Here is a 12,439-nt window from a genome sequence, read left to right as displayed (position 1 = left end):
AAGTTATTTAATTTATTATAAAAAATATTAGTCCCTAGACTCTAGGATTCTTCTGATGGCATCCTTCACATCCCATTAGGACCTGTGGATGGTGATCTTGGTAGGCTCAAATCTTAAAATCACATGTTTAATAAATTAGCGTATTGGACCTACACATAGCTCTTCCTACTTTTCTTCACTTGAAATTCACCAGCTAACATGCGACCTCAAGATTTTTTTTTAAAGTAGAGACTTCATAGTATTCATATTTGAGCATCAAGCCCTAAAATCATCTGGCACATAGGAAGTCCTCCATATCCAACTCAAGACCTACACATCTCTTCAACCTTCTTGTTTTACACAAAGTTATTCTCAAATGGCTTCTTTCCTTCTATGGAGTCATCTTTGAAGATATTGAAATAAGAAGGATCCACTGTTGGCTCTATCATTTCTTAGTCAAATGAACGCATGCAAAATTACTTACATTCTGCGAACCCACTTCTCTCATCTGGGGAGAAGTGAAAATATAACCTACTTCAGGGAGTTTAATGAAAACAGCATGGGAAGTGCTGGGGCAACAAGAGTAGCTGCAATTGCCTAAATCAGAATCTGATGCCAGAACTATTTTCTCTATGCTGCTTTAAGCCCAGAATGGAGTCCTCCCATACCTTTCTCCACAGAGCAGGCATCTTTATTTAATGAAATTAATTTGCAGAAGCAACTAGAGTAGTTAAACTCTGACTAAAGTAGTCGTCGCTTCCCTGATAGTTCAGTTGGTAAACAATCCTCCTGCAATGCAGGAGACTCTGGTTCGATTCCTAGGTCAGAAAGATCCTCTGGAGACGGGATAGGCTACCCACTCCAGTATTCTTGGGCTTCCCTTGTGGCTCAGCTGGTAAAGAACCATCTGCAATGCAGGAGACTTGGGTTCGATCTCTGGGTTGGGAAGATCCTCTGGAGAAGGGAAAGGCTACCCACTTCAGTATTCTGACATAGAAAATTCCATGGATACAGTCCAGGGGTTGCAAAGAGTCAGACACGACTGAGCAACTTTCACTTCACTTCACTTCAAAGTAGTCTTCAAGCATAGGACTTATATTTAATTTAAAAAGAGCCACAACTATAAAGCAATGAGATTAATTTTTCCTGAAGAGTTTGTAACTGCTTCCTAAAGCAATGGCAGAACCACTGGAATGGATAAACCATCTCCTGAAGAAAACTCTGAAAACTACCCATTAATTGGGCTGCTTTAAGTTATGGTATTTGTAGCTAAAAGTATCACTCTCCATACTTCACAGTCAAACTCTAAGTAGATTTTAAAAACAAGTAGGTAGCTTAACGTTAAGAAACATTTTCAAACCTTGTTCATCATAGTCTCGGTAGGTGACATCATCTGCAAAAAAGAATAAAACCAAAATAAATATTACTTCAGTCATTACTTTTTAGTCATTTTAGCTAAAAAGCACAACTAAATCTCCAATACAGAATTCTGCTTCTTTAAATATTTAATGACCGCACAATCAGTGAGAAATGCCTCTGCCCAAAAACAATGATAGGAAAGGACAGGTAAATTATTTTCATAAAAATTTCTCAAATTGGCATAAAGCAAGACATGCAGAAGAAACATTGGGAATTAATATCCTGTTTTATTATGAGGTGGTGGCAGATGAGATGAAATATGAAAGCCTGAAAGTCTTTTTGAACAATCTATGCAAAGCAAAAAATCCTGTATTAGGCTCTTTGACCCATCAAAAGCATTGCATTTGCAACCATAGAGCCAGAAGCAATGTTTAAAATCTAATGAAAAAATTCATCAAGTACCTGTTTCTTGGTACGTTCTTTCAGCATCATCTACTACTACTGGTTCACTGGAATCTAAAGAGAAAAAACATACACCTTTGCCAAACATGAAAGAACACGCACATTGCTAGACACTACTCTAAAATATTAACAAATTAACTCTAATCCTCACAATTGTGTAAGACAGATATTATTATCATTATTTAATAAAATTTAAGCTGAATAACAGGCCATAATTTCCTTTCAAGTCACAAAGATAGGAAGGAGAATTAGAATTTTCACCAAATCTGGCTCCACTATATCACACTGCCTCATTCATTCCCAAATATTCTTGCCAGTATTCTATTAATATTTACAGAATCCCAACAGTGATCTGAAAAACATCTCCTTTCCCCCCATTTCTCCATGTAATATTAAACTACATTCAGAAATTTGTATAATACCTGGGCAGCCAAAAATGACTCAAGTATTATAAAGAGATCTCTATTTTGAATCAGAGTGAATCATTAACCCTGGGTAGAAATGACCTTGGTCACTGCCTGAAACAGAAACATCCATTACAGACCTGGATTTTCCTGCTCATATATCATGTCTTCCACATCTTGACTGTAGGCTGGAGAAGCTGTAAATTAGGAAACAATTAGGAAATGACAAATATGTCTCAGAAAAGGATTATGCTTGATATTTAAAACAGGAAAAGCACAATTTCTAGTGTAGACAGAAATCAAATCAAAATGATGCTCAAACTTTCATTCATGAAACCAACAGCTACTAACTTGTGCTAAATGCCAAATACAAAGATGAATAAGAAAGTTTCCATCATCAATGTAACTGAACCACAAAACCATGGAGCTATATTCTCATTTAATGAAAATTCAATGACATTCAAAGAACAAAAAATGAGGCAGAGACACAGAGCAGTGCAGTGAACCCTCCTCCCAGGCACAAGCAGGCACCTGCCCGAGCAAGCCTGAGTGAGGACCTACATTCCTAGCCCCTCACTTGGACTCAACACCTCAGCACCCCAGACCACAATGCAGTTCTCATGTTTGTAGATGCCTATTGTTGAAACGACATAGGTCCTAAATGCCAGCCAACAATATGACGTAGTCCCACAGAAAGAGGGATCTATTCTGACCCTGGGAGAAAAACTGGCCAACACAGGCTTACTGGAAGATGGTACATTCATCTCCAGTGTGGCCATACCTTCTGGGGACACATGATATGAGACAAGACACAACTCTGACCATTCACTGACTTGTTAATTTAGGACTACAAAACATGCAGTTCTACAGTATCTTTTTTTCAATTATCATTAAAAAATTTTTTTTTCTATTCATTTATTTTCATTGAGGTTTACAATATTATGTTAATTTCTGCTATACAGCAAAGAGATTCAGTATACATATATATATAAATATATACTTATTTATATTTTTTCCACTATGGTTTATCACAGGGTATTAAATATAGTCCCCTGAGCTACACAGCAGGACCTTGCTGTTCATCCATCCTATATACAGCAGTTTCTAATCTGCTAATCCCAAACTCCCACAGTACCTTTTGACTTAATAATTTCACTACTGGGAATTTATCTTCAGGAAACAGACCTCAAAAGCACAAAATTATATTCATATATACATGTATCTATATGTAGATATATGCACATATCTATATATGTACACACATAGCTATATATATGTGTGTACATACAAATATACATATATATATAATTGTGGTATAACATAATAATCATTTATTATGTATTATGTAATATTTGATATAAAGTATAATAGTTAATAAATAATCATTTTATCTCTCTTTTATAGGAAAAGATTAATTCTATTTAGAAAAGAATAGTACCAAATTAAAATCTTACCTGTCTCTTCTATATGGTAGTTATCTTCAGTTTCTGAAAATAATAACATTAAATAAAGATTACTACCTTAATAAATGGTATATTTATATATTTTATATATGTATATTCTGTATGAATGTTTATCATTGACTTTATTTTGAAAGCACATAGGTATTAAAACAAAACATGAAAATATCAACAAATGTCTGCTAAATAGCTTTTTCACTAGAATTACATTTAGAAATGCCTCACATATTTTTCTTACATGATTCACTTAACAACCCCACAAAGGTGACAAATACTGTAACTTGAGCTAAAAAAGAAGGGTGATTCAGACAGAGCAAAGACTTGGGCTTCCTAGGTGGCGACTGTGGTAAAGAATCTGCCTGCCAATGCAGGAAATGCAAGAGATGAGGGTTCAATCTCTGGGTCAGGAAGATCCCTTGAAATAGGAAATGGCAATCCACCATTCCAGTATTCTTGCCTGGAAAATTCCATGGACAGAGGAGCCTGGCAGACTATAGTCCATGGGGCCATAAAGAGTCGGACATGACTGTTCTCACAACACAGTGACAAAGGCTATGTCCACATCACAACACCCTGTGCTGATCTATTTTCTAGACATGTCCTGCCATTTTCGGAAGCAAAAGTACAGTCTCTACATGGAAACACAAAGGGAGAACTGAGGGACTTTAGATGTTTGGGGAACTGAAAGGTCAATGTGTTGATGCCTTCATCTACATACCCCTGACGGCCAAGTGCTGCCACTCACATGACCTCTGTTAATTTGATAGCCATATGGACGTAAGTATTTTTAATTTCTGAAGACTTTTAACAAGCAACTTTTACGTTCAAACTGAATCTATGTCCCCAATTAAAAATTAGGTCAGAAAATAAAGTTTCTTCAATTTATGAATTTTTAAGAAGTGTTTCTGCCTACTCTTGACCTATAACTCCTAACCTCAAAAATATCAAATTCCTTATGTTTCCAATTATTTGAGTGTCTTAAATCAAACTTGTTGTATAAGCATCATCTAGAATATCAACTGTCAATCTTCCTTAGTTATCCTGGCCAAAGATGGAAAGGAGCAAGAGATTGCTGGGGAAGGATGAAATCATTTCATCAGCATTCCTACTCAGAAATGTTTTCCCATAGAAATCATGATATATACGATACCAGAAGGTCTAAAGTTCAAAAGCTAGTCTGTACATGTGTATTTTCAATGCACAACACAAGTGAGATCATACACATGTTGAAAAGCATTTTGAACTTAAATTTTCCTCCCAAATTATGCATCAGATACAATTCTGTAGGTTGGTATGGAAATCAAACCATCACTTACAATGTTATTTATATGGCAAAGTATACTTTCTTTTCTCAACAAAAGGCATGAACATAAACTTTTGGAAATAGGTTTATTCATAAACTAGGAGCTGTTTGCTTCTCACATAGTTCCCCAATATATTAAATATTGTGAGACGTAGATCTACTTAATTCCTCATAAGGTTTGTGCTTTAAAATAGTCCCTGCAACCATTTACCAACGACATTGTCTGGAGGCTACCTGTTCACTCAGTTCTTGGATGGCCTGGACAAGTTCCATCAGCTCTGCCTGATTCCCACTGGCTCCAAGCACAGACATTCAAGCCTTAACCCATTCAGACACAGCAGAGCAGGATGAGAAGTAAGGCCCAGGAGACAGTAAACAGCCCAACCATGCCTGTGCTCAAACCTGGCGGCACTTACATATCCCCAAGGAGCTTTTACAATCCCCAATTTTGGGGGCCCCACATCCCAAATACTCCAATCCACTTTGACCAGGGTGGGCCACTGGAATTCTTTTAAAGGTTCCACAGGGGACACTGAAATGCAGCCAGGATCAGAAGCAGTGTAATGGGGCATCAACCCGTCTTAGTGGATCTTGTTCATAAGAGGTTTTCTCTCTGAATACAGGACACTATGGCTCCAGACCCTCCTACCTTTACTAGAGCTGTGGATCTGATCTACTGCCTGTTTCTCGTTGTTCTGTCTACTGCTCTGAACTCAGCTTAGGCTGAGCTAAACCCTGAACCCTGCCGGGCACCTCCAGTCTAAACGCTCTGCGGCCAGTGGGGCTGTGTTGTTACATGAGTGCTCTAGACTCTGAGGATTACTGCATGGTGCGTGGGGTGTGTTGTGTAACCGCTCGCTTCGTATTGGGTGTCATCAACCACCCTGCGACCTAGTTTCAGCATAGGCTTGTTTTCCTGTATCACTCTTTTTTTAATTTTTGGCGGCACGGGGTCTTCATTGCTGTGTGCAGGCTCTCTCTAGTTGCAGCGAGTGGGGGCTACTCTCTCGTTGTGGTGCCTGGGCTTCCCATCGCGGTGGCTTCTCTGGTTGCAGAGCACAGGCTCTAGAGCACATGGGCTTCTGCAGTTGCAGCTCTCGGGTTCCAGAGCGCACGCTTCAGTAACTGTGGCCCATGAGCTTAGTTGCTCTGGAGCATGTGGGATCTTCCCAATCCAGGGATCGAACCTGTGTCTCCTGCATTGGCAGGGGGATTCTTAACCACTGAACCACCAGGAAGTCTCTCTTGCATCACTCTTTAGAGATAAAACATCTCTCTTAAAAAACAATGTTTCCTTCATACTCATTTTAAGTATAATATGATATACAATTTGTATATTTTCAAATAACAAAAAGTAGAGTACAAACTTGTGGCTTAAAATCATTTAAGAATTCATTAATGTCTCAAAGGACTACTTTAAGAAGAGTACAGAGAACAGACCCCCAAAAGAACAAAGCATGTGGACTTAATTTAGCAGGGCTCTAAATAACCATGGCAGCCTCATATTAAAACAGAACAGAACAATAAGTATATGAATGAAAAGTTTTCTATATGTCATTAGTGAATAGCTATCATTCTAACTGGCCTAATGCAAACAATACAAAGTAAATGACTCAACTGATACTTAAATAGCCAGCATTTAATTTAAAATATTGATAACCAGTCAATATGTAGTCTGGTCCATATGTAGACTACATTGGGCCTGCCTCCTGATTTTCCAAATAAAATTTCACTGGAACACAGCCACACATACTCAACGGGGCATTGTCCAGGGCTGCCTCTGCCCCATGGCAGCAGAACTGAGAAGTTGCGATAGAGGTTTTATGGTCTGCAAAGCCTAAAATAATGACCAACTGGCCATTTACAAAAAAATATTTGCCAATGCCTAGGTTACAAATTGTATTTTACCCACTGTAGTCGCAGAGTTCATTTTAGAACAAGACTGTTGGTAGATTATTAAGGTCAATATTTCATCAGTTGCTTGAATTTCTTATAACAAATGCTATTCCAGGATGGATAGTCCAGTAATTGTACTGAAGGATTTCACTTATATCCTATAAGAAATGCATAAATTCTCAGAATCCCTCCTACTGTGCTTTGAATTTAAAAATTGGGACATTTATTTATTTTAGGGAAAAGACTCATTTTATTGAAATTTTTAGCTTCAAGTTAAAGAAAAAAAATACTTTAGATAAAAGTTAAATATTGGTTTCAAGAAACAACAATCTTAATTACAAATGACTCACTGTGCTTTATTCAGAAACCAAAAACAAAAGCGTTCTACCTTCATGAACAGCTCCAGTTCCCATGGGTTCGTGTCTGTCACCTGCATCACTTCCTACAAAGACATGGTCTTCGGGTTGCAGTTCTTCTGCTGGTCCTTCCGGTTCTTGGTGCAGGTTCTCTCCTTGAACAAAAATGATGAACAAAGTGACACAGGTCTACGCCAAGGGCCCCTGGCAGCAGCCAACACAAACCCCAACGGCCCATCTGCAAGGCTGCACGTACCCGGGGCAGCTGCCGGGCACACCCTGCCCCTCCTCCGGGCCACTGCACACGCCGAAGCTCTGTCCTCTCTCTGGCCAAAGGCTAGTTCACCTGAGGGGGTAACAGGTCTTCTCTCACTAGAACTTAAACTCACTAAGGATGGGACCTCACCTATTTCAGTGGCTCTGTCTGCCCAGCGCCTGGGGTTATGACTAGCCATGAGAAGTTCTCAATCCATATTTAATAACTGAATAAATAAATTCAGAATTCTTACTACATTTGCCTCTTCAATGATCGCTAGATCAGAGAAAAGGTCACCTTGTGATCTTCCATTGAGAATTGACATAAAATTCCATGTAGCAGTTTTAGACAACTCTATGTAAATGTTCTATTGCAAAGAATAGCCAACCACCAGCTAAACCATATGCGAGGTCATCAGCACTAGATCAGAAGCATTATTCTTTGCTTCTAAAGGTTCCTGTGTTTAGCCTTTAAGTTATGTCAAGATGCTCACTTTCTGTTGTGAGACTGGCATGATATAGTTAACCATTTCTCTTCCCTTGCGTAGATGTTGGACATGTTGTGTGACTCCACTGCAGCATGGGTTCGCTTGTCATTGTGGCCTGAGACATCCTCCCACTGGTAACTTGACATGGCCTCATGCAGAGGATGTTTCACATATACCATTCTAACCAGAGAACTCAAGTGAGCCAGACAGCGGTGTGCAGTGCAGTACCGCTCTAGGAATCAGACCATCTAGGACCACCTATACCAGCTGTGTGTGACCCTGGGCTAGTTACTTAACTACTTTGGGCCTAAGATTTCTCTTCTGAAAAAAGGAATAATAAGAGTACCTACTCATAGCATTGTTACCAGGACTGAAGGGCTTAGAAAAATGCCTGGCCCATAGTAAGTAAGGGCTTCCCTGATAGCTCAGTTGGTAAAGAATCTGCCTACAAACCAGGAGACCCCAGTATGATTCCTGGGTTGGGAAGACCCACTGGAGAAGGGATAGGCTACCCACTCCAGTATTCTTGGGTTTCCCTGGTGGCTCAGCTGGTAAAGAACTGCCTGCAATGCAGGAGACCTGGGTTCGACCCCTGGTTGGGAAGATCCCCTGGAGAAGGGAAAGGCTACTCTCTCCAGTATTCTGGCCTGGAGAATTCCATGGACTATATAGTCCATGGGGTTGCAAAGAGTCTGATATGACTGAATGACTTTCACTTTCACTATAAGAAGTAAATTTTTTGTTGCTGTGCAGCTGCTGTTAATATTTTTACCGTCATGTCACCACAGTGGTAACAATAATACAATTTCTACGGCTGCTGACCTTTCCCCTCACACTGCAGGACGGCGTTCTTGGTCCCTCTACTTGACGAGTTCTTAGTCACTTCACTCAGTCACCTGGTGTGGCCCAGGGATGCTCCCAGGTGTTAGCTGGGCCATGAGGCCCTTTTATGTTGACACTGTTTGTTTTCAGTCTTCTCATCACAGCGCCTTCCTATCTTGTTTCTCCTCATTTCAGATTTTCTGCTTCTCAGCACACCAATTTTTCCTGTCACTAACTGTACGACTCTTTTTTTCTTCTAGTCATGTTCCTTATTTACTTATTTATTTGGTGTAGTTTTACAGGTTTTATGTGGGCAGGGCTGAGCTCTCTCGGCCATCCATTCAACAGAAGCCCGTTTTCAGCAGAAGCACCGTACACTGTCTGAGCATCTCCACGACCCAGGGACAGCCCGCCATGAGGAAGACTGTCTCCTGAGAACTCAGGAGACCTCACCAGAGGCACGGGCAATGCCCTCTGCAACTGCCGCCCCAACCCTATGAGGGAGCAGTCATCCAACTTTGAAGGGTGAAGGGCTTGAGGAACTGTGCTAAAGCCACACAGCTAATAAAAGTAACTGCAGGACCAGAACGTGACAATGAAACACAGAAAGATGGGGACAAAGAGTCTATGTTAGAGATAGTGTCAAGGAGGCAAGTGTGGCCCGATAAGATGTGATGACTGGAACACACACACGAAGATACTAATAGGAGACAGAACGAGTCAAAGGTCCTAGGGCAGAGACAGGCCTGGCGATTACAGAGAAAAGAGAGAAGGCCAACTAGGCTCGAGAAAAGTGATCAAGGGGAAACAGACCAGGCCCACAGCAGGCTTGGCCACATCAAACACTGGGTGCAGAGAAGCAAAGATGGAAGCAAAGACCCAAGTGGATGAAAGAAGGGATGGCGGTACTGACGCTGCAGAAGTCAGAATACACTTTGGAGGCAAAGCTGAAGGGACTTGCTGATGGATTATGCATGAGAGGGGAAGAGGAGAAAGAAATCAAGGAAAACGCCCAGGATTTTAGCTTCGGCAATTGAATGGATAAAGACCACGAACTAGAATATAAAAGACTGGAATAAAACTTTTTCAGTGGAGCTGTGAGATGGAGAGGAATCAAGAATTCAGTTTTAGGAACATTTTGAGTCTGGATATCCATAAAACATGCATATAGAGATATGAATAGTTATCTTATCTCTAGTCAGTTAGTTATTCAGTTAGGTAAATCCAGGAGCTTAGATGAGAGATCAGGGCTGCAGATATGTATTCAGAAGTAGTATTTAAAGCCACGGTCTGTGGTTTTCTGAGGAGAAAGTCTTGACAAAGAAGAGATTCAAGGAATCCAGGTGCTAGACTGGCTTCCTTCCACCAGTGTCTGGCTTCCTGCATCCACCTACCCAGACGTCCACCACACTCTCCACTTTCTTCTCCCCCAACGTTGGCTGAAATTTACTTTGATCAAGCATTTCGACTCACTCAGATCCCCAGTACAAGACTCCCTGTCCCATCTTCCTACCGACAATTCCTCTACCTCATTTTTCACACTGCAGACAGAATACACAACACCCCTTCACACCCTCCAATGGTTTTAACTCCTCTTAGCATCAAGTAAAAACATCCCTTCCCCTCACCTCTCCACCTGTGTTCAGATCTTTTTGGTGCCTGGACTTTCAGACATGCCATGCCCTCTACTTAAAACTTTGCTAACAACCTTTGACTGGCAAAGCATTGCACCTTCCTCCAGCTCCTAAATCAAAATGTCATTTCTTCCAGGAAGCCCCTGGGACCCCAAAGTCTGAGTAAGTGCCACCAGCATCATGTATTTCACCATCACAGCACTTACCTCATCATATTGAAATCAACCATGTACTGAGACTGCATCATCCTTGGTTTAGGTTAAAGTTGAAATTTAAAAAAAAAAAAGATGTAGGCAAGGAAAGCCTGTGTCTGCTCACACAGGCAGGTGAAGTAGCTTTTCTGGCTGAGAAGAAATGGTACTAAAGGACCAGGCTCCTAGACCCCTACTAGCCAAGGGCAAAACCCTCAAACTCAGCCAAAGCTGGTCTCCCCAGTGGAGCACAGGTGGAACTTGATGGATGCTTTACACTTAACCCCAAAATACCCCAGATGGACTAAGATACTTTAGCAGGCCTTCAAAAGCCCAGCTTAAATGATGGGGAATTGTTTGTTTTTAAGAAACATAATTTTTTTCCTTTAGGGCCACCTTCAGCTCACACCAATCCAATAGAACTATCAGGACACCATGCGTTCTGCTCTCTTCAAAACCCTACTGTTAACATTTTGTGGTGGTGCGTGTGTGCAAAGCCGCTTCAGTCGTGTCTGACTCTTTGAGACCCCGTGGACTGTAGCCCCCAGGCTCCTCTGTCTGTGGGATTCTCCAGGCAGGAATACTGGAGTGGGTTGCCATGCACTCCTCCAGGGGTCTTTCCTACCCAGGGATCAAACCTGCAGCTCTTAAGTCTCCTGCACTGGCAGGTGGGTTCTTTACGACTAGAGCCACCTGGGAAACCCTTTCGGGGTTCTGTGTTTTTATCAATGGATGAGTCAAGAAACAGTCTTAGCAAATCTGAAAACACCAGTTTCTAGAGTACCATTTAATATTCTACATGTAGAACTTAAACTTTTTAGATGTAAGAGCTAGAGAATTGCTTTACATTCTGTAAGTAAACAGCATGTTCGTGTCTTCCCTAGTAATATGATCTATGTAATTAAAAGTTTCTTTTTGCTCTAGTGGCCACCCAAGCAGTCAGTATAATTTTGAGGGTTGAAAACAGTCCCCAGAGAGCCTATTATAGTTTGCCTGTTTCTCTTCTATTTCCTTCCTCCTGTTGCTAATGTTATTTGTTCTTGATGTATCATTGGTCATGCTATCACTGGTCTCCGTTTGTTTATTCTCTTAACAATAAAATGGGGCAAAATAAAACTAGCATGGTGTTATTTTAAAAACACTTGTCCTCTAATAATTTTTAAAAGCCCACTCAATTAATACTTAAATTTTAAAATAATATTCAAGTCATTTTATGTAGTTAACCATCATTTTAGTAACACATGAAACATATTTTAATGCATACCATGTTCTGAGTATACTGTTTCATCAAGTGACTGAACTTGTTCGTGTACTTCATCTTCAATATTCTGAGGTCCTAAAATAATTAAAACATTACTAAGTAGAAAAAATTTAGACATCAAAGCATAACATGAAATATGACCTCCACGTATACACATTAAAATGAATATATTGGATTAATCAGCTACGCTCCTTTTTCATAACAGCTCAATCCTTTGTTTTAGGTTGACAAATATGGTAGATATTTAAAATTGATTTTGAGAGCAGATATAAATGCTAAAAGACTTCTCCATAAGATATCAAAAAATGAGAAATGAATCAAGTTCAGATTTTTCTTAAAAAAAGAAAAAATTATTTCAGTTTCTAGTTAACAATGTTCACATTAATAATAGAATAAAGAAAATAGGAGGGGCAAAGTTTTCAGAAAAGGAAGTACTGGGAAATAAAGATAAAATGCAGAAGATGAAGTCAATATACATTAAAGCACATGGTCAACCACTGTCTGCCCCAGTAGTCAGGAGAAAAGGCCCCTTGGCTGGTGTGAGGGTTGGCTGCCTGCTCTCAGAAGGT

The 12,439-nt window shown here is 40.1% G+C and overlaps 1 protein-coding gene across 4 annotated transcripts in view; it reads right to left on the bottom strand.

The window, feature by feature from the left end:
* The window catches only part of ASPH (aspartate beta-hydroxylase), a 175,400-nt gene that overhangs the window by 100,728 nt on the left and 62,233 nt on the right, over positions 1–12,439 (bottom strand). For 3 of the 4 annotated variants that reach the window (XM_065902643.1, XM_065902645.1, XM_065902646.1), the window contains 6 exons: positions 11,874–11,945; positions 7,252–7,374; positions 3,659–3,691; positions 2,345–2,401; positions 1,801–1,854; positions 1,340–1,372 (listed from right to left, as the gene is read on the bottom strand). In XM_065902643.1, coding sequence (XP_065758715.1) covers positions 1,340–1,372; positions 1,801–1,854; positions 2,345–2,401; positions 3,659–3,691; positions 7,252–7,374; positions 11,874–11,945 — 372 coding nt within the window. The remainder of the gene's footprint in view (positions 1–1,339; positions 1,373–1,800; positions 1,855–2,344; positions 2,402–3,658; positions 3,692–7,251; positions 7,375–11,873; positions 11,946–12,439) is intronic. The other variant, XM_065902644.1, reaches the window with a different exon arrangement.

The sequence above is a fragment of the Muntiacus reevesi genome, chromosome 12 (assembly GCF_963930625.1).
Source record: "Muntiacus reevesi chromosome 12, mMunRee1.1, whole genome shotgun sequence".
NCBI lineage: Eukaryota > Metazoa > Chordata > Mammalia > Artiodactyla > Cervidae > Muntiacus > Muntiacus reevesi.
Note: the sequence above shows the minus strand (reverse complement) of the source record. Positions and strands in the feature narration are given on the sequence as shown.